Genomic DNA, 22216 nt, shown 5'->3' with positions numbered 1-22216 from the left:
ATTTAGCTGTAGCGAACATAAGCGTACATATGATTATGCTCCCTAGCACGTTTGATTACATCTAGTATCCTAGATACGGTTCACGCGGTAGTATGAAGGTAGATACTTTAGCATATGACCTACTTGCCCTTGCTTGCTAATAGGTCGGTGATGAATAATCAGGAGAGCCCTTTACAATAAATGTATGACCTCCTGCAGTTATATGATGGACTTTCTCGAATACAGAGCATTTGATCACAGATTAACTAAACTATATATATATAAGTTTTTCTGTATACTTTGTATGTGATTCATAATGCCCTAATGATATATGCTTAGAGGGCTGAAATAAAAATCTGGAAATCTTCATAATATTATTCTCGGGTTACTTATGTACGTACATACCGAAAAATTAAAACCTCCTTTTTCAAATTGGGTATAATTAAGAGTTTTATAACCGTACCCGTACCTTGTAAGACGAGATCAAATTAAGATCTCAGCAAAACAAAAGTTCGAAGGCTTAAAATATAACGGGCGATTTCATGTGTAATGGAATGAGCAATATTTGTGCGTTGGCTCGATCATGCTGATTAGTAACACGCGAAGCTATCGGCACGCGACGCGACGCCGCGCCGCCAAAGACGCCTAACTCGCGCCACTACCACCTTTCACGTCGGCAAATATTAGCGAGCTGGCCCGTTCCCCCTCCCCTATATATTTAACGCAATAAATACCTATAATCATCTAAATACTAAAATAATGCCGGTAGGGTCCCGGGCCACAGCTGCCTAGCGCAATCTGTCCGCCGCCTCCATTGGGCTCTTCCCATCAATCATCACATTTTATAAGCAACGGGAACAGAGCCTGCGCAATTTATTTTCCCATTTTACCCAAACTCACTTCTGGTAAGTTATTACCTGTACTAATCAAGTCCCTCCTGGCGTATCTACCGCTATTCCGTAGGACTTTTCTGAGAAACATTTTCAAGGTTATTGCGATACAAATTCAAATGTACGACTGCTGAGAACGTCATATAGTGAGGTTCTCTCTCTAGACCCTCTCTTTATTTGCATGGACGATGTAGTTCTTGAAACTTGTATTTCACTGTATTCGTTTACTATGTTTCCTTATTGTAATATGATAGATTGTACCTATCTTTTCTTCTACCCATTTATAAATTACAATGTTCCATATTTAAGTAACACTTACAATAGTTAAGTGACTATACCTACATAGTTGAGGTGCGAGGAGGCCTACACAAATAGCGAATATCTTGGAGGCGAACTTCATATCCCGGCCGAGTCGGCCGGTAGTGTTGTATTCAGCTTAAATTCAGGCGACTTCCTCGCCCCAGGTGCTACATAATCCTACCTTAGTGTAATTTCCGACTTTATTTAAAATACGGATCAGATAGCAGTTTATTTCCTCTGTCTCTCTCTCTCTCTCTCTTTGCTCGGTGCACATATTACGTAAGTTTTAAGTAAGCATCATATTATTATGGAAATTTTTAAAACCATTATAAAAAGTAATAAGGACGATCTATTGGCTGTTTTTTTTGTGAATTAATATTTTTAAAATCATCATAAAAACATTAACCAGTGCACAAAATGCAATCGTTTTTTCTTTCTCGAAACCTGAACGTATCACCGAAATAAAGGGTTACGGCAAACGAACAACAAAGTTTACGTCGTTCCGTATTTAATTTTTTAGATAGGGAACCCTAAAAGGTAGCGGAAATCCGCTCTTCGGCCGGAACAGCTGTCGCGTTCGTTTTTACACGTCTATGTACCGGGCGTGCACCCCAAAATTGTTAAGCTTCATACAGACTTGGCGTTCCTATGTCCAAATAGTTCGGTACACAAGAATTACCTATAGTCGCGCATGTCGTCGATACTTATCTCGCGCCGCATACAAAATGTATGTAAGTACACTTTAGGAAGCTTAGTAGTAAAATTGATTAAGCTTCGTACAGAACGTCGGTCAAAAAATATAATTTATTTTTAAAGTCACGAATATAAATGACATTCCAGATACAAGTGCTTCTCAATTGGACGGGACTTATTTTTAACACGCTTATATTAGCTTCACTTGTAACTATGTAATTTAAGAAAATCTTTGAATGGGAAATGAATACGAATGACCTGCAGTTGCAATAAATAACCCAAAGAATGTTAGAGATTACCGAAACATACATTAAAAAGATTTTTCGTTATGATAAAGTTGCCTGTATTTGTCTAAAATATTCTCGTAAAATGGCAACAAATATAGTAGGTATTATCAAGATTCTCGCTCATATAAGGTTGTGTTGTGTTGTTGCGGATCGCTACGCATCTTTATAGAGATCAAACATTCATAATGAGATCCACATTGAAGAAACACTTCAAACCGCTTTACATAATACGGATTCATCATATATTATAATTATACTAGATATAGAATAATTATACTAGATATAGAAACAAATGCCAAAAAGCTATAAATAAAAGTAGAAATACATATGATAAAAATAGTATAATAAATTGTAAAAATAATATTAAGAAACTATGGGAAATAATTAATAATTTAATAGGAAATACCAAACCTTCGTTGGATAGTGTAATTATGTCCAATATGGACAGTTCAGTATCGAATACACAAATATGTAATAAATTTGCACTAACTTTTACAGAAGATATTGAAAAAATCAAGCATCAATGTAATGAAAAATGGCTAGACAGAACAGAATATGTGTCGCTGACGGACAGGTCTATGAGATGGCAACCCGTGACTGCCAGTGATATAAAAGCTGTTATAAATAAAATGAATACTAATAAATCACCGGGAACTGATACCGTGCGTATGTCTGATATAAAACTAATTGTGAATAAAGTGTGTCCTGTGTTGGCCAAACTCGTAAACCTGTCGGTTGCTAGATATACTTTCCCAGACAAATTAAAAGAGGCTATAGTACGCCCGATACACAAAAAAGGAAACTTCAAAGACATAACCAATTATCGACCCATAGCTATATTGTCAAGCATAGATAAAATCATGGAAAAATGCATAGTCAATCAACTAGGAAAATATTTACAACAGAATAATATTATTAACAAATGTCAACACGGATTTCTAAAAGGCAGAAGTACAAGTACACTGTTATCTGAATTTACTGATGAAATAAATAATTATTTAGAAGATAAAAAAATTGTAATAGCTATATTTTTCGACTATAAGAAAGCGTTTGATACTTTACAAAAAGATACCCTTATTAACGCGATGGAGGAGTGCGGTGTGAGACAACCACTGAACAAATGGTTTAGTGATTACCTCACAGCGCGCTCCTACCGTGTAAAGGTGAGTGATACTTTGAGTGACAGTGTGAAGGTACGTAGCGGGGTACCTCAAGGATCTGGATGTGGTCCTATTTGTTACCTCATGCATGTCAACAGCCTATGCGGAGTGCTGCGTCATTGCTCGTCATACATGTACGCAGACGATCTTTGCATACTCCGCGCCGGAACCGACATCCAAGAAACTTGTCAGCTAATCCAACAAGACGTAGATGCGGTAGTCAAATGGTCACATGACAATGGGATCATTTTAAACGCTGATAAAACCAAACTTCTTGTCATTAGATCACCATACACACACCTGTCTATTTCTACTCCTACACTAATAACTCATGAATACTCATGCTTTCATAATGATTTGAAAAACTGTAAATGCAAGCCTATTGAAGCTGTTAATTCTGTTACATATCTCGGTGTTAAAATTGATGAAAGTTTTTCATGGTCTTGTCATATAGATTATATTTGTAATAAGTTAAGAATATTGCTTAGTAAGTTTTATCATTTAAGTTACAAAGTTCCTATAAATATTTTAAGAAGTCTGTATTTATCCTTAGTTGAATCAATAATAAGTTATGCTCTTGACAGCTATGGCCTAACCTTTAAAACTTACATTAATAAAATAGAGTCATTACAAATAAGATTTCTCAAGTTACTAGTTACAAAAAAGACCAAATTAAATTGCAAAGGTGATTACAAGAAGTTATTTAAAATATGTAACATCCTACCGGTTCACTTAAAACATAGATATCTCTTAGCCATAAATCAGCACGGCAGGAAAGAGCATGACTTATCTATTGTATCAAATACATACAATACACGGTCTATGCCTGCCGGTAAATATAATGTTCCAAGGGTTCATAATTATTTTGGTGATAGAACTCTAAAGAAGCGTGTACCATATGTGCTCAACAGTTTACCGGCAGACATCAGACAAGAAAATAATAGAAAACTCTTTAAAGTTAAGTTAAAAAAGTATTTTCATAAAATAATTGAGTAGCGTAATACCATTATAATATATATTGTAGTATTTAAAAAAAAAAATATAAATGTATATTTATATAAGTTTATGTAAGACAATGCGGCTCAACACCCACAGTCAAACCGATAAACCGGTTTTGTGGGGAAATGTTTATTTTAAAACTGTACATTTTTGAAATAATAAATAAATAATAAAAATAAATCAGAAAACATGCCTCAAGTACAGGTTGTTTACCAACCTTGTCTGTTGTTAAAAGCAAATGATAATATATTTTTAAATATTTAAATTATGATGCGATTAGTATTCGAGACTTTGGATTCCGTTTACAATTGTCAATGATACTTGACCAGCGTATTCATCTCATTTTGGTTATATTAAAATAAAACTTGTAGGTACTCTTAGCAAGGAGATTTTTTATTTTTCAAGAGTTTTACATATAGTAGCTTACAATGTTTATCTGTTAATGTATGTATGTACAACTTGATGAATGAACTGCTTAAAATTAATTCCTGTATGTAGGCTACAGGATGTGTCACAATTGAAATAGTGTACTGGAAGATTCTTAATTTTTTATATGTATAACGATGGTAAAATATCAGATATTTTGCATTCGAAATTGCAACGTAAGTTAATGACAATTTATTCAATATAAAAGTACTCTTTGATGTTAAATTGCCGCACGAATTTAATTAGTTACCTACGTTTTTCGTGGACGTATTGTAGGTACAGGCTATCGATGTTGATTGACATTTTAACATCCCTGTTGAATAATATTCACAGTGAAAATGTAATCAAACAAAAGTCAATAAGTAAACATTTTTAATTAGCTAAATACTTTTCTGTAAGATTTATCAGCAAGCAGCGATGTCGACGACGACTTCTCATTAATAAGAATTATCGACTAAGTTAATTCTGAAAAAATAAGTCCTAGGTATACCTATCTATTACATAGATTGGGAAACTTCATAAAAAGCGGAAGAAGTCGGGCTGTGGAAAAAGTGCCATAGCCTGTTATAAATAGAGAATAGAAAGATGGTGTTCAAACATTGGTCGTGTTGTTTCGACCAAACATTTACTTCTTGTTGACCAATTAAGATTTTACGACGCAATCGATATTAATAGTGCCAATTAGGTTAACACATTCTTCAGAGACCGTCGTAGGCATTAAAATCGATGGAAACAATTGATGAAAGAACTACAAGCACTACCTACTTAACACTGACTGAACGATCCACCGCGCCCTTGTTAAGCGTGTGTGAAACGCATGTTACAAAAAGTGTGATAAGTATGAATATAGACAGATAGATAGGCTAAGGATAGGCCGACCCTAAAGCTATGGATACAAGGCAAGAAGAACAATAGAATAAATTATAACATCTAAATAAAACTACTTTTACGGATTTTATCGCGTTATATTAATATTATTTAATCCCGACGTTTCGGATCCTTTACAGCATCCATGGTCACGGGCAGACTAAGGTGTTGGTCGTCTTGATATATTAGTATAACGCGATAAAATCCGTAAAAGTAGTTTTATTTAAATGTCTAATATTCGCGTAAGTGTCAGAAATCAATCAATTATAACATCACTAAAATGATTGACTTTACAACGGTACGGTATAGGCTAAATTTAATGAATTTTGTGCAGTATGGAGCATTCATTTATCTATACTGCATTATGACCTATCTGATCAAAATTAATTGAATAGCTAAGTACTTGAATTGTTCAACCTATTTGATGATCGTTCATGAAATTCGATTTTCCTTTTTGTATTTTCCGCATGTGGTGGGTTCTGTTTCTGTGTCATTATTCTTAATTAATTAGTAAATTTAGTACCTATATTTTGAAGCTTACCGCTTAATTTTCATCTTTGAACACAGAATAACGTTATAAAAAAGCTTGAGTTTGTTTTCATAATTTGCAGCGTGAGCGGATATACATATAAATACCTATTAAAAGTACCTACTTATTGAGTGCTTTTTGGAAATTGTTTTTGTAGCACGGTTTTTTCATTTTTTTAACTAATGTCTTGCATGCTGATTGTATGTATATTGTATGTATAGTGTATGATTATTAGGTATCTTTATTAAAGATTAATCCCACCATACTATTCTCAGCTATGTAGCTGTTCTTAAACTAATGCCCATTTTCACCAACAGATACCTAAATTTAGGGATCCCCTAAGAGCATTTAGGGAGCACACTTAATAAGAATTTCTTTTTCAGCAATGTTTAAGTGTCCCTTATAACCTTTATTTTTGGGGGAGCCTTTATTCTAAGTGACACTTTGTCAGGGTAACGTTAAGAGATTGTTGGTGAAAAGGGGCATATGTGTTATTGATTTTTGTTGTTTGCATATCATATTTGAATGTTCAATATAGCTCTTGCTCGAAGTGTTGGGATATTAATATGTATACATAGTCGCTCTATGCCCAGACTTGCCGCCTGAGGAGGAGGCCAGGCAGGCCGTGATCAAAGAGTTGATCCATACTGAAGCTGTTTACATCCACCATTTGCTGACCATTGTCCGGGTGAGTCCTTTTATTTAATATCTAAAAAAACTCATTGAACAATCGCCCAACATCTCAGTCCACACTGTAATTCTGAAGCTGTAAGATTGCATTATGTTCATTTTATGTACTTAACTAACCTACATTCCTTGCATTTCCACAGTGCTTAGTTACCAATGCTTAATTACTGGAATATTTAAATTTCCTACTGTATTGTACTGGTTAAGGTTAATATTGAAGTTAGTTTCGTCACTGTTTTATCATAATACCTAAGGTATGTCTTTGTACCTTCTTGTCATTACCGTTAGCTACTGTCCCACGTAGTACGAAAATATAATTTAAATTACTTAGACAATGTAGAGGGAAACCATCCGAAAAGTCAATCAGTACCTATTTGGGCTGTCAGAAGTCGTTAGCCGAACAGATTTCACGCCGGGGGAGGTTTACACAACGGATGACTATATAGTAATATGTGCAGGTACACTGCTTTTCGCGGCTGCGAAGCCAAACCTGTGTACATATTTGTATTGTCCACACGAAAATATAGGTTTTAGTGAGTAGAAAAAATGTTTGAATTGTACTCATCTGTTCAACATTTAATAACTGGGTAAGGCGAGTAACATTCTGGGCTATTTTCCACCATGTAAATAGGTACATATATGATTAGCTGTTCCATGCAGTTTCACCCGCGTCCCGGTTAGTGTATTTTATGCTCTGGTACATAGTGAGCAATAGCGTCGACACTTGAGTATTCTCATGCAAGTTATACTATGGTTATGGTAGGTACTAGATGAACAGTTGCGTCGGGAGATTGGAATACTTAGGTAAGTTATGCTGTCCTGGTACATGAAGTAGGTAGAAGGTGTATCGGAATTCCGTGATTATCGGGTGTTTCGTACTAATATAATACTAATCACATTAAATCCACATATACTTTATGATAGATATTCTATGCCGAATTGTAAAAAAAATAACCTAATTCATTCAGTGGTTTGGCCACAAGAGTCATTTTTCGTTTACATAAATTACAACACCATGTGTAAAGCAGAGATAAAGTTAGGAGTATCGAATGTTTTGACCATTTGAGAGCTGTCAGTTTTCAAGGGATAATGCAGTTATTTGTAATGACTGACTCATAAATGGTGTTCTATAATTCTCGCATAATTATTTTTATTCTTATACTTTGAAAAAAATAAATTCTTTGTGCTAATCGATATATATTTTATCCAGTATATTAACGTGTTTGATTCAATGTGATTAGGTACGAAACACCCGATAGACCTACGCTGGTTATTCATCCTGTAAGTTGGTTTTTGACGAATAATTAATAATCACCGTCCCGGGGAAATTTCTTTCTGGGTAAGAAACAGCCCATATTCAGCGCAGAGACTGTAGCTTCCTAACATTGAAAGAATCATTCAAATCGGTTTAGCAGTTCCGGAACCTGTTTGCGTCAAACATACAAACAAGCAATTATTTTTTCTTTTCTGTTTATATATTAGTATAGATTTGTTAAGACTGCCCGCTTGTAATCCTAAGGCCAGTCATATTAGAAGCGGCATTCATCATTCAGAACAACATTCCTTTCGTCAAAGATCTCTGTGGTCTGGTTGGAGCTCTCCCTGACCGTGACGCGTGTCCTAAATGACACGTTACGGTTCTCCCAGAAAGTTGATTCATAATAATAATTGAGAAGAACATGATAACTGAAATAAGAAATGCCTAATGCTATTTTACATATCTTCGTAAATCATTCAGGTCATTCAAATAACATTCTCCTAACCCCAGCATATAATATTATCAGTTCCTACTTTAGGAAGTTACAGAAGATTTATCCGTCAGGCACTCATTGTTTCTCCATTTGACTGCACATCGCGAGTTCTCATATTATTCCCTTATTGTATTTTAAAAACCCATTTCTAAAAGGCACCTATGCTTTGCTTCACTAGAGCGGCAAAAATCATTAAATTGTCATTACACGGATGTGTGTTTTTCGTTGTTGTTATTCTTGTATGTAAATAACAAATAATGTTCAAAAGAAAAGGCATAAATAAATAGGAAGCATTGTCAAAGTTCTTATTTTTCTTGCTCTGAATACTCTACTTAGAGTATATGTGACTGTACATATAAGCATATAAACGTAAAACAAAATTAACAAAGCACTTTTAAGCTGTACAGCATATTAAAATGCTTATTTAGTGCATATAGGTATGCTTATTTTTTGCCTATAATGAGCGATTAAACTCTTAATTGCAGTAAAAACCTTGTTTACTCTGAATGATGTATAGGCCAGCTATTTCACGCCACTTATTTATATGAAATCAAGATTAATATGAAACGAATATAATTTTGTATAATCCACGGAATAATGAAAAGCGGTCACTTCCCTGGCCTGCCCGTGCCTTTCACGACGACAATAAAGGACAAACCCGGGGCCCGACACAATCACATACCTAATGACTTATTTGACTTTATGGTTTTCGAGGATTTCCGACAATGTGTACCGCACCTATGCACGCACTTCTTTATTTCCGTGTTGAGAAATTGTGAAAAATTATTCAAGACGTTTCATTCCTTTTAACACTGAAAAATGAAAGCTTGTCTGAATAAGATCCCAGTTTGTTTATATATCTTAAATTTAGAAACGAGTTATTTACAATACGCACCCTGAAAATCGTTTAGGCAAAAAATAATAGGATCTCTTACAAAATTGAAGCATCACGGATGGAATCGACGATCCCTATCATGAGGATTAGTCGGCCGCGGTAATAGCCTGCGTGCTCGCCAGAGGCATTATGAGATATTGAACAATCCAAAAACGTAATGTATTTCGAAAGTAGGATTACAAGTTCAGCATTCTGGCACCACCTTAACCACATTCGCTTTTAACGAAGAAATCCGATCCGTGATTGTGTAACGTCCCGTGAAATGGAGACGCAACTACCCTGTTTAAGTTCCCAGTTTATTTGCACAAGATGCGGGTCAGTTTTATAACGAACACGAATACTATAGGCGGAAACACACGTCGTTGTTACCTAAGGTGCTCTTTATTTAGTAGACGACGAATATGTCCATAAATACATCGTTTTACATAAAATGTACGCAGTTTCATCATTTTAAGCATTCACTAGCTTTTAATATCAAGGACTTAGTTAAAGCACAGACAGTAAGTAATAAGATAACGTAACTTTATGTAAAGCACATCTGAACGTCATTCCGGAGAAATTAATTGAGGTCAGTAAAAATATAAGCTACCAACTTGGTATCCTGAAAATTTCTAACTTGATATAATCCGAACGAATGCGCAGCCAACTTTATAGAACTCATTTGGGCTAACAAGCGGTTGTAATGGATCTTCAATTAGGAATTTAATTAGCATAGCCAATTCTGTTTTAATTTGAGGACTTTTTTTATTTCCATATAAACATTAATAATTTTTTTAATGAGTCTGTCACCAAGTGGTATATCAAATAGGCGGTATTGACACGTTGGAAGACAATGCATTTAGCGTTGGCGGAAATAAAAGCCAGCTCTATACACACATAGATCCTCATATACATAGATCCTCAGTAATGGTGACCATCGGCGAGGTAAGGTAAAATAATATGCAACAGCCAGGCGAACTGAAAAGAAAATATACTAGCTTACTTCTTTATTTTCAATTCGTCAGCTTTTATCCACATAAATAATGTGGATAAAAGCTGGTCTTCTGATTGATTTATTATAATTCTGTCAACCTCTCGCTTACTTCATGTTGGGTATAAAGTGGGCTGAATGGGCGGTACTTTACCATATTATAATGTCTGGTTTCCTTTGTCTTAGTTATTTATAGCTACTGCTCACGCCCTGCAAGAACGCGGCAGATTGCTGGACATAGATACTGCGAAGCTGTTCACCAACATACCCGATATCTTAAATGCCAGCCTCTGCTTTTGGGAGAACTCTTTATATCCAATGATTGCAGTGGCCAACGAAAGCAAATCCCCGTAAGTTATTTAAGTTTAATAATTTTTAGCATCCAAAAAGCAACTAGTGGTAGGTTTGAGTCGAAACAAATATGAAAATGTTTGAAAACGTAGCAACTACCTTTCTGTCATGTGATATTTTAGTTAAATTAATATTTAATCTGATTCGTTGCGGCCTAGATGACATAATTTGCATTCTATCAAACAATGTTAGTATGAACGGCCCTGCCTTTGTCTTGCTTTAATAATCACCTAGAACTAGCCTTCGCACAATATTACCACACAGAATTACCAGTGACACGTATTTGTAAATTTTCAGATTCAACACGGAAATCATGGCTCCCGGGTTTTTGCATTTCCGGGAAATGTTCTTGCCATATGAAAAATACGTCAATTCCCAAAAAAGTGCTTTGGACTACTTACGCTCCCTAACTAGCAACTCAGATTTCATGTACTACTTGTCATGGTGTTACCGTCGTTTAGCGTGTAGCAGGTTAGTTTAATATTGTTCTTCAAAATCTCTATGTATTTCGGAAGGACTGTGTGTCGACGCGAGGTGAAAATAGTCCGTTTTCTTTCAGACTCCAGCTAGCAGACATTATGGTAAAACCAATGCAGCGCCTGACGAAATACAGTTTGCTTTTGCAACGTATGCTCAGTTACACCCTTACTGAACCAGAATCCTCCTCTCTGAAGGCTATGGTAATGTTGGCTATAATAAGTTGGTCTTTATTTAAGCGCCAGTGCTAAATTATGAATAAAACGAATCTATACTAATATCATTATCAGGGTTCTTTTTTTGTTTGGTTGTTTGTAATGAATATACTCGAAAACTACAGGACCGATTAAAAAAAACACTTCTGTAAAGCTGTATTATCTGCGAGTAGCATAGACTTTATTTTATCCCGGTACGGGCAGTAGTCCCCACGGGACGCGGGTGAAACTGCGGGAAAAAGCTAGATAGGTACATTAGTATAGATTACACCAGCATACGTAACTAGCTGTTGCCCATTATATAACGGTACTTTTAGGTTCGTCAAAAAGTAAAGAAGCTTTGCACTTTTGTGTGGTATAGTACTATAACCACGAAGGAGAAAATAACTAACGGAGGTGCCCTAACTTGAAATCTCCTAAGAAAGTAGCGTGCCAAAATACGCGTGTTCGGGGAACGAGGAACGTAACTGTCTCCACCCGTGCTCCACCCTCATACACCTTTTATGGGAAGACACCCATTTTTTTTGTAAATCTGTCTAGCGTGGAATAGGATAATTGAAATCTAACCCTAAACTAACATTGATCACTAGTGACTTACTAAATAGTTACGTAAATACTCAAACTTAATAATTCTTTAAAAATGATAATTGACTACGAAAGTTTGAAGAAGCATTTATTTGAAATAAGCGAAGAATAAGAGAGACATAAAAAAGTGTGTTCAGAAAACTTGCCCCACAACAATTTATTTACTCCCCCAGAAATGAAATAGGTATATTCTACTAGGAATCATTAAATGGAGACTCGGATAAAAATATTTTTTATTCACCACGGGTCTAAAATACCCCCATTGCGTTTCAAGTGTTTCAAGCACGAAAATGTGTTCTATTTGTTCTAGAACCGTGCTGAAAATGGCTGTCAAGCTATTTTCGATGTTGCAATATGGTGTTCCTTTTTTTAATTATTTTCATAATATCATATGTTTTGGTTGGAAAATAATCTATATAAAAGCTTGTAGCATGCAAGCAAAAATAAAGCTGCTTTTTAAGGCAAAAATTGATACCAATAATATACATACATTGATACAAGATTGATACCGTGATTGAAAGTAATACAATTTAAGTAATTCACTTAGAAGTTCTAGAAAGGCAGCTATTTGACGACAGATGTCTCTAGCAAAAATATGTTTTTCAAGAAAGAGTAGTTTTACCCTTTGATATCTGAGCGCAAAAGTCGTTTTTATCCTCTAGAGCGGCAAAGTGATTTGAATTTAGAACATCGTGTGCAATACTCCATTTGTGACAATCTTGATAAGACTTTTCAAACAAATACATATTAAATAAATAAAATACTGCTTAAAATAATTATTCAATTAATTAAGTATTTTTATTATTGTTTTTACACAGATTTTTAACGTCGTTTCATTTTTAAAGTGAGTTTTCAAATATGTTAACTTTAATAGGTACATCTTTTTAATTTGATACTCGTATGTGCGCGCCATTTTGTATTTTGCATTTAGGAATTTCCTCGATGAGGTGGGATGAAAAGTTACGTGTTGCACTCGAGTGCAAAGATTTTTCACCTTGTGCTCTTTTGATTCCCTCGCTATCGCTCAGGATTCTAATTATTGAAACACTCGCTACGCTCGTGTTTCAATTTTAGAATCCTTCGCTTGCTCAGTCATCAAAATTGAGCCCGCGGTTAAAAAGCAACTTTGCACTCTTGTATAACAAATAACTATTTCATCCCACCATCTCGGAAAGAGCAGTTTTACCCTTTGATATCCGAGCACGAAAGCCGTTTTTATCCTCTAGAGCGGCAAAGTGATTTGAATTTAGAACATCGTGTTTTGTTTGTCATTGTCACCATTTGTGACAATCTTGATAAGACTTCAAACAAATACATATTAAACAAATATAATACTGCTTAAAATAATTATTCAATTAATTAAGTAATTTTGATTATTGTTTTTACATACATTTTTAACCTCGTTTCATTTTTAAACTGAGTTTTAAATTTCAAATGAATGAACTTTAATAGGTACTTCTTTTTAATTTGATCTGATACTCATATGTATGTGCGCGCCATTTTGGTATTTTGCATTTAGTAATTTCCCCGATGAAGTGGGATGAAATTATTATTTTTTATTGTTTTGAGGTCGATTTTAAACCTCATTACATTGTTAAACTGAGTTTTTGCATAAATAAATTTTAATAGGTACATCTTTTTAATTTGCCATGTGTGACGTGCGTGCCATTTTCTTTTTTTGAGTATAGAAATTTCCTCGATGAGGTGGGATGAAAAGTTACGTGTTGCACTCGAGTGCAAAGATTTTTCACCTTGTTCTCTTTTGGTTCCCTCGCTATCGCTCAGGATTCTAATTATTGAAATTCTAATTATTGTTTCAATTTTAGAATCCTTCGCCTGCTCGGTCATCAAAATTGAGCCCGCGGTAAAAAGCAACTTTGCACTCTTGTATAAACTAATAAAGTAACTATTAAAGTAAAAAGTACGTGAAAGTATGGCTGTCTCTGCTAGTAATTTTGTCCTCCGTGAGTAAAACCTATCCCTTGACTCCATAGAGAGGACAAAAACGGTATTAAAATATCAATTGGTTTGTTATTCAGGAAGCATGTGCCAGAAGCTACGTAACGGATATAAATAGATCAATACGACAAAAAGAGGAGTTGCAAATGTTGGACTGGCTGTGCTCATCCATCGAGACCTACGAAATTGTAAGTTATAACCTTGCCCTCAAATGTATCTTCCAGTTACCTACTTATGTAGCCGAAATTCATGACTTATTACATTTTTTTGCATTCGTATGTTATTGTCAAAATTAAGTATCTACATATTTAATTGTTTGGCCCTCCCTTACACCCCGTTTTGTACTTATTTGGCTAAAACTATAATCACGTATTTTTTCCGAGTAGCTTCTCTATTGTGTTAAAAATCCAAGTCCAGGTTTTTAAATAAAGCATGCAAGTTCTCCAGTGCCTTTTCAAAACCTGGTTCAGTCAAATGTTATGTGAACATTCCTTTATCAGGACTTCCGCGATGAAGAGTTGGATAGATGCTATCGAGTATTCGCTCAGTTGAATCTGAAGGCGCCGATGGTCAACTGCGCACCCAATCACAGCCGCTCCTTGGTTCACCAGGGTGACTTGCGTTACAAGGATAACATTAAGGAGGCAAGATTAACAATTAATTAACATCTTTGTATTCCCTACAAATATCTCCTGGACGGTAACCTACGCAAACACGCTTTTATATTATTATTTTTTTTCTTAACGAGCTGTGCCTAACAGCACTTTCACCATAACGGATTACGGACGCGTATCATAACCGAGCATAAGCACGCGACACATTCCGAGCAGCAAAAATCGCTCAGGTCATCTTGCCAGTGATGCCACAATTGTTTACTATTGTGCATATACGAGTACACACCACACCTCCTTAACGAACCGAGCAGATTATCGAAAAAATGGACTGGAAAATCCGCTTGTGTGAAAACGCTGTTAATTACGGATGCATCCAGTTTGGTTTATCTTCCATGATCATAGAATAGAAATGTATGTTTATGTAAGTTTATGCATTGCGCTCTTCTTGTTGCGAGCAAATGCGACTGTAATGATGTAGGTACCTTTTACAAGCGTTGCGAACGTTTTGTCCGAATATTGAACTCAATTTTGGAAATCTACATTTGGGTTAAAAAAGTTTTCCCAGTAAACTTGAAAAAAAAAACACTAAGCGTTAAAGTAACATTGTAAAATCAAACAACAGTCTTTGTAACTTTTTGGTAGTTGAAACAGGACAGAGATGTGTTAAACATTGATTTTCAACAGATGGAAGTACGCGTGTTCCTTTTGACCGACATGCTGCTAATCTGCAAGAAGCAATCTAAGGGCAACAACCACCCGTACAAGCTTGTAAGGTAAATATCACTTTTGCACTTTTGCACTACAGCGTTTGCCATAAATTGCTCTGCGAACTACTTTTTAATAATGTCGTTCACAGGCCAAAGTTTTTCATCGAACGTCTGATTGTTTACCCGAGGAGCAGCCCTCGGAACATTAAGGAAATAGGGTCGCTGGTCTGCGTGGTCCTGGATGATGTCGGTTCATCATGCATGGCTTTCACCTTGAGCGAAACAACATCCAAGGATTCGAACGCACAGAATTGCCTCAAGGTATAAATATTTTTTTTTGTCTAACTAAGCTTATAAAGACAACTGCGTTACGTGCACATGCGATCATGTCAGTGACAGGAACAACTTAAGAAAACCTATTAGTGTATGAAATTGTGTATCGAAGAAATAGTCTATTGAAACTACATTTAAAACTATATTTTCTTTTAGTATTGGGAGCATAAACTGCGTGAAGCGAGAATCACATATGAACTTGCTATGTGGTTCAACAAGGACCCGAATCGCGATCTCAGCGAAATAGACGCCGCCCCCGACACGACATCATCCGAAAGCGGGAGCACCGATGGAATGCCCAGCGCATCTCGCCCGGTAAGTGTAACAACTATCATGCGTACATACATAACATAATAGATATTACAGTACTAGAAATATTTTTTACCGTGCATTAATAAAAGTATTTGATGTTTTTTCATACAGTAAATAATGTAAGCTACTTGTTCAGGGTGCCAAGCAGACCCCGGATGAAGCCAGTATTGACCGCGAAGCTCGCGAGCGCGTTGCTGCCATGCTCCACCGCAGCTATGTCCCTGCTGAGGCAGAAATGACAGTTTCCACGCAAACCGAATCATCCGACGGTACGTTTTGCTTAAATACTATTTGTAGAGGTGTTTCGACCTACATATTATATATAACTGGTTTTCGCAATATTAATTATTGCACTCAAATTTTTCTCATCTTGTCTGCCAGAACATAACTTCTTGGTCACACTGACATTCATGTTTTTTAAATATTTATGTGAAATAATGATGATTTTGTAGCCGAAGGGAATACAACTCCAGGCAGGAGCAGCTCGCGTAACCAAATTCAACGCACATCCACTGGAGGCAGTTCAAGACTGTCCAGTTTTCAACAATCAAGGTACTATACGCTAGGGACCGAGATCTCGGGATATTTCAATTAAAACATCAAAATAACTTAGAACAATGTTTAAATCTTTGTCCAGCTGGGAACAAAATATAACGATTAAAATATTTGGACTAAAAAGTATTAACTACTCTACAGTGCCATTTTCAAACTTTTCTTAGTGAATTTATTAAATATTCGCTTAAAAAATCAGGAATCTAGAATTTTAAAGGATTAAAAATATAGGTAATTTACACTACTTCAAGAACAATCAACTTTATTTTCGTGATTTCCCGTTGAGCTACCCCCAGAAATATTAACCATGGTGCCTTAAGTTTGGACTGACCAGTTAAATAAACATAACATCGCATAATTTGAATGCAGTGCTGCGTCTAACGATGACTCGGAGCCGGGGCCTAGCCGCCAGGAGTACGAAGCCGGCACTTCTGTTGAGCACATCATACCGCCTTTGCACCCAGATGATGGTACGTCCTTTACTTACTGTTACAGCCTTTTGTCGTCCCACTGCTGGGCACAGGCCTCCTCCCACACGGAGAAGGACGTCCTTCACTTAACCACACTTTATAACTGCACAACACATGAATTAGATCACTATATAATCAAATTGCGTAGGATGATTTTTCATTTCTTGAATGATATGAACCGAAAGAGTTTTACTTAAGATGATAACCATTTTGCAAGGACTAGCATTGCTTTCATCATTTAATTAAAGGAACTATTGATTAAAAATAGATTGCATGTACCAAAGCTATAAATACAAATGCGTTAGTTTTTAAGTTGTTAAATACAACTACTTACGATAAAACTGCTGAAGCGATTGAGATAAAAATAGTGGAGAGATGATGAAAACTGACAGTTATGGGCCAGACTAGGCTATTCGCGTGCACGAAGTAATCCCCTCAGGAAGCAGGTAAAACCGCGGGCACAATTTTGGTACATTAAAAAAGCAGAATACAAGGAAAACAGTTCGTTTATTATTTAATTAGCGACCCGCCCCGGCTTCACACAGGTGCATATCAGAATTGCACCCAGAGTTCAAGCCGGAGTGGGTCGCTAGTTATGAATATAAACCTTCCTCTTCAATCACTCCATCTATACAAAAAAAACCGCATCAAAATCCGATCGGCAGTTTTAAAGATTCAAGCATACATAGGGATAGGTTAGGGATAGAGAAAGCGACCTTGTTTTATACATAACATACTATGTAGTACCTAGTGATATTTCCATTAGAAATCAGTCAGTTGGACAGCAATCTTAAATAGGTACCTACTTTACAAAATTTAAGTTTCAAAACTAAGATGAGCATACACTCACGTAGGTGATAATGTACATTATACAGTCTCATCCTCCTAGCCTTTTCCCAATCACGTTGGGGTCGGCTTCCAGTCTAACCGGATTCAGCTGAGTACCAGTGCTTTACAAGAAGCGACTGCCTATCTGACCTCCTCAACCCAGTTACCCGGGCAACCCGATACCCCTTGGTTAGACTGGTGTCAGACTTACTGGCTTCTGACTACCCGTAACGACTGCCAAGGATGTTCAATGACAGCTGGGACCTACAGTTTAACGTACCATCCGAAACACAGCCAATGGTGTCTAAGATATACTTAGAAAGTACATACAAACTTAGAAAAGTTGCATTGGTACTTGCCTGACCTGGGATCGAACCCGCGCCCTCATACTTGAGAGGTTGGTCTTTTACCCACTAGGCCACCACGACTTCACTAGGTCAACACGAAATATCTAAAATCTAAAAATTGTACAATGTACATTATACAGTGTAAGTATTTATTTTCGCAGCTGGAACATCAATCACTGTAAACGTGGTCAGCGACAGTGAGACGACCCTCGTGCCGGCACCGCGTCCTGTGGGCTCACAGGGTGTCCCTGTGATGGTTAGACAAGGGTCCGGGACAGCGGCAACAATAGCTGCTGCCGCGGTAATGCCAGTCACAGCCGCAATGGCAGCCGCTGCTGCCAAGGCCGCGGCAGCACCAGCCGTAGTTGTCAAGACGAGTGGGCCCCCGGCACCTGTGGCGGAGCCATCAACATCAGGAAAGGCCATTGCGCCAGCGGCAGCCTCAGCACCGCCACCATCGCCTTCGACGTCTCCTCAACCACCGGTGAGATTCCTCACTTGCATTAGGTGTATTATTAGCAACCAGTCCCTTCTCCGCACGGGTTTACTCTACTCTCGCTCTATATAGATATAATCTTGCAAGGGCGGATCCAGCATCGGCGCCGGGGGGGGGGGGGCATTTATTTATAAAGCAAAAGTTGCCGTCATATGGTTTAAAATAAATAATATTATATTTTAGCGTATACTTGTAACATGTATATAAAGTTAAGAAAAGTGTTTTCGTGTAGAAAATGGCCCGCGCAGAGTGAACGCAATTTCTTGTATTTATAGTATACACATGGGAAAAAGAAAATAGCGCGAGCGAAGCGAGCGCGAAAATTTGTATTCAGTTCGAGGACTAAAAGTAGAAAAAAGAAAGATCGAGATTTTTTCAGATTGAAGCCTAAACTTTTGAAAAGTATTGTGTACGCAGAAAAGGGCGCGTAATTTGTATGTTTTTTTTCTTGCGGCAACAGTAAAAAATTTCCTGAGAATAAATTTCAATTGGCTTACTATATAGGTAAGGGTTCATGAGATACAGCAAGTAGACAACCTGGACAGCGTAAGCGAAGTCTTAGTAACAGGGTCCCGTTTCCTCCTTTTGGGTAAATAATAGAGAGCGAGCGCCGCAAGCACGAATTCTCTTCAGCAAAACTACTCTACCTCTATCTGACTTATATACCTATTCACTCGAAATAAAAATTATCTTATACTTACTAACAGCCTCACTTATAAAAATCTCTAATCACCTGCTAAGCAACATTTTAACTAATTACTACTTAAAGTCTTAAGTAGTGATTAAATGTTAGTTAAGATTAAGACATACTTAAGCAACGTTTATAAGTAAGAATTTTCTTTAACAGCCCTTAAGTATTACTTATTATTTAATTAACGTTTATAAGTAAGGCCGTATATGTATATCTAATGGAACAAAAACATAAAACATCGTGTTTAACCATTTCAATTAGTAGTCCAGCTAGGTCCTGGACCTGGCCCAGGGGGGGTCATGACCTTGTGACCTACCCCCTGGATCCGCCCTTGTAATCTTGATTTAGTCTGTCTATTAGTAGCACATGAAAATCCGTTGTGTTGGTTAAAAAATATCAAACATCGAGAGCAAACAATATTATATTCACCTTCCAGATGAATTTCAATGAATGAACTCGGGTCGAACAGCTTTACCGACATTTTCGGACTTAGTATAACTTTTGTTGTGACAGTTTATCATATCACATTGTTGATATTTAATAAAAACCGTCCCCCTAACAGTTACCTATGTTAACTACGTTACTATTATACTACAATGATGGAATTATCGATGAAATTAAATTATTGCCCCCATATCCTACTTCCTACTTATATTATAAATGTGAAAGTTTGTGAGAATGTATGGATGTATGTTTGTTATTCAATCACGCAAAAACGGCTGGACCGATTTGATTGAAATTTGGTATGTAGATAGGTGATAGCCTGGATTAACACATAGGCTACTTTTTATCAATACACCACGCGGGCGAAGCCGCTGGCGGAAGCTAGTAGGTAATAGATTGCATGTTTACGTCAGGGTGTGATGTCATCTAGACGAATTTGTAAGCGACAGTGCCTTAAATAGATCAATTGTGAAGTTCGTTGATTTAGTGACCGCTACATTAACTAGCAAACTACTAATGAAACTCCACTCCCCCATTAGTCTGAATGTTGTGTAGTAAAAATTCAGGTATCAAAATTCACTGAAAATATTTTCGATACAGGGCCAATGAACAAGTTGTGGTTTTCGTCAAAGTTAATTATAAAAGGGAATGACGCGGTTACAGCCGCTGGTGGTCCTGCAGCACTCGCCGACGACGAAGGGGTCGCAGTTCGGGCGGCCCGTGTTCCCCGGGCGCAACATGCTGCGCGTGCTGCCGCAGGCCTCGATGATGGCGCTCGTGCACAGCCTGCCTGACCTCACCGTCGACCCCGCCGCAGCCGCCGCCGCCGCTGCTGCCGCCGCATCCCCACCCAGACTACCGCAAAGGTAAAATACTTACAGCCAAAATCTAAAGAACGACTTACGGGAAGGTATATCGGGTGTTTCTTACCAAATCACATTGAATCCTACCACATATACTTTATGATATTCTATGGCGGATTATAAAAAAAAATAACCTGATCCATTCAGTGGTTTAGCCACAGGAGTCATTTTTCGTTTTCATAATTTACAACATCATGTGTAAAGCAGAGGTAAACTTAAGAGTATTGAATGTTTTGACCAGTTGACAGTTATCGGTTTTCAAGGGAGAATTTCCGTTGTTTGTAATGACTAATGACTGACTCATAAATGTTGTTCTAATTCTCGCATACTTTAATTCTATTTAATTAGAAAAAATATGTGTTTTTGCTTATTTTTTTTTTCTTTGTGTTAGTCGACATATATTAACCAGTATATTAACGTGTTTGATGTAATGTGATTAGGTACGAAACCCCCGTAATACGAGTGTACCTATAGGTGTTTTTTGGTGGGAAATCATCAGATGACAGAAATAAATACATGCACCGCGGCGATGCGGAAACAAACCCTAAATAATATGGTAGAATTTAATTTTGAAAAAATATTGGAATACGTAACATATGTACATTACATATAACTTTTTATTAAAAGGCACATGGGTACTTGAAGTTATCTAAGCTGTCCTGGATTAGCCCTCAAGCCCTTTAGCCCCAAACTAAGCAATTGCTTAGACCATTAAGAGTTTTTTTTTTACTAAAAATTACACAAGCGCTTTCTGTTTTAGTCTTGAACTTAGAAAAAGTCGCGCTGGCTTCAGTCGTGCATTCAGAACCTACAAATTATGTGATGTTTACAGACAAACAATAGTTCACAGGATTGGAACCAAAAAGTAAAAGAATACTTGGGACATCAACCTTAACACGGCAATGAGTTACGCAATATGTAGAGTACCTTACCATCAAATCAATAAATTACTTGAGTATCATATTTAATCGATTCGTTTCTGTAAGTAGGCAGGTATCGCAAGTTTGTAATTTGTTGAGACTAATGAAATGACAACTTTCATGAGCATGTTACTACAAAAAGGAACGGAGTATTCAAGAGTTTTGTGTTGTACAGCTCCGGCCCACAGACGGCGTCCGACAGGCTGTACCAGTCACACCAGGAGCAGCTGACGAGGAACCGCCTGGCCGCGCAGCAGCAGCAGCAACAGCAACAGCATTATCTCAGCCCAGACCAACGCGGCACCAGCTACCCGCCGCCCAGCCCATCCAGGTATATTCCTGTTCTATTGCGCGAAAGCGCATATCATGCCAAAACATAGCAAGTGCGTACCGAGTTTTTAATAAAATATAGCTAGGTAGGCGTATTCCTTGAAAATACTACAAAATCTTTTGAAGCTTACTTGAAAAGCTTACGTTTTATAAGTACTCGTTCCTTTAGATACTTAACTGTACAGAGTGGGAAAACCAACGACAACACAAATTGTTCACATATGTTGTAACGGGCATCACGAGCGTCTTATTGGGCGATGACCTAAGTCATCTGATATGACCACCTAAG

General features: G+C 37.0%; 1 protein-coding gene across 7 annotated transcripts in view; it reads left to right on the top strand.

The window, feature by feature from the left end:
• The window catches only part of LOC124644924, a 72167-nt gene that overhangs the window by 40496 nt on the left and 9455 nt on the right, over window positions 1-22216 (top strand). For 4 of the 7 annotated variants that reach the window (XM_047184609.1, XM_047184604.1, XM_047184610.1 and 1 more), the window contains exons 6-20: window positions 6709-6818; window positions 10620-10783; window positions 11082-11255; window positions 11329-11464; window positions 14101-14208; window positions 14521-14664; window positions 15319-15407; window positions 15491-15662; window positions 15831-15989; window positions 16123-16255; window positions 16439-16538; window positions 16908-17008; window positions 18345-18667; window positions 20478-20680; window positions 21773-21928. In XM_047184609.1, coding sequence (XP_047040565.1) covers window positions 6709-6818; window positions 10620-10783; window positions 11082-11255; window positions 11329-11464; window positions 14101-14208; window positions 14521-14664; window positions 15319-15407; window positions 15491-15662; window positions 15831-15989; window positions 16123-16255; window positions 16439-16538; window positions 16908-17008; window positions 18345-18667; window positions 20478-20680; window positions 21773-21928 — 2272 coding nt within the window. The remainder of the gene's footprint in view (window positions 1-6708; window positions 6819-10619; window positions 10784-11081; window positions 11256-11328; window positions 11465-14100; window positions 14209-14520; window positions 14665-15318; window positions 15408-15490; window positions 15663-15830; window positions 15990-16122; window positions 16256-16438; window positions 16539-16907; window positions 17009-18344; window positions 18668-20477; window positions 20681-21772; window positions 21929-22216) is intronic. The other 3 variants (XM_047184608.1, XM_047184606.1, XM_047184607.1) reach the window with 3 other exon arrangements.

The sequence above is a fragment of the Helicoverpa zea genome, chromosome 31 (assembly GCF_022581195.2).
Source record: "Helicoverpa zea isolate HzStark_Cry1AcR chromosome 31, ilHelZeax1.1, whole genome shotgun sequence".
Taxonomy (NCBI): Eukaryota; Metazoa; Arthropoda; class Insecta; order Lepidoptera; family Noctuidae; genus Helicoverpa; species Helicoverpa zea.
Note: the sequence above shows the minus strand (reverse complement) of the source record. Positions and strands in the feature narration are given on the sequence as shown.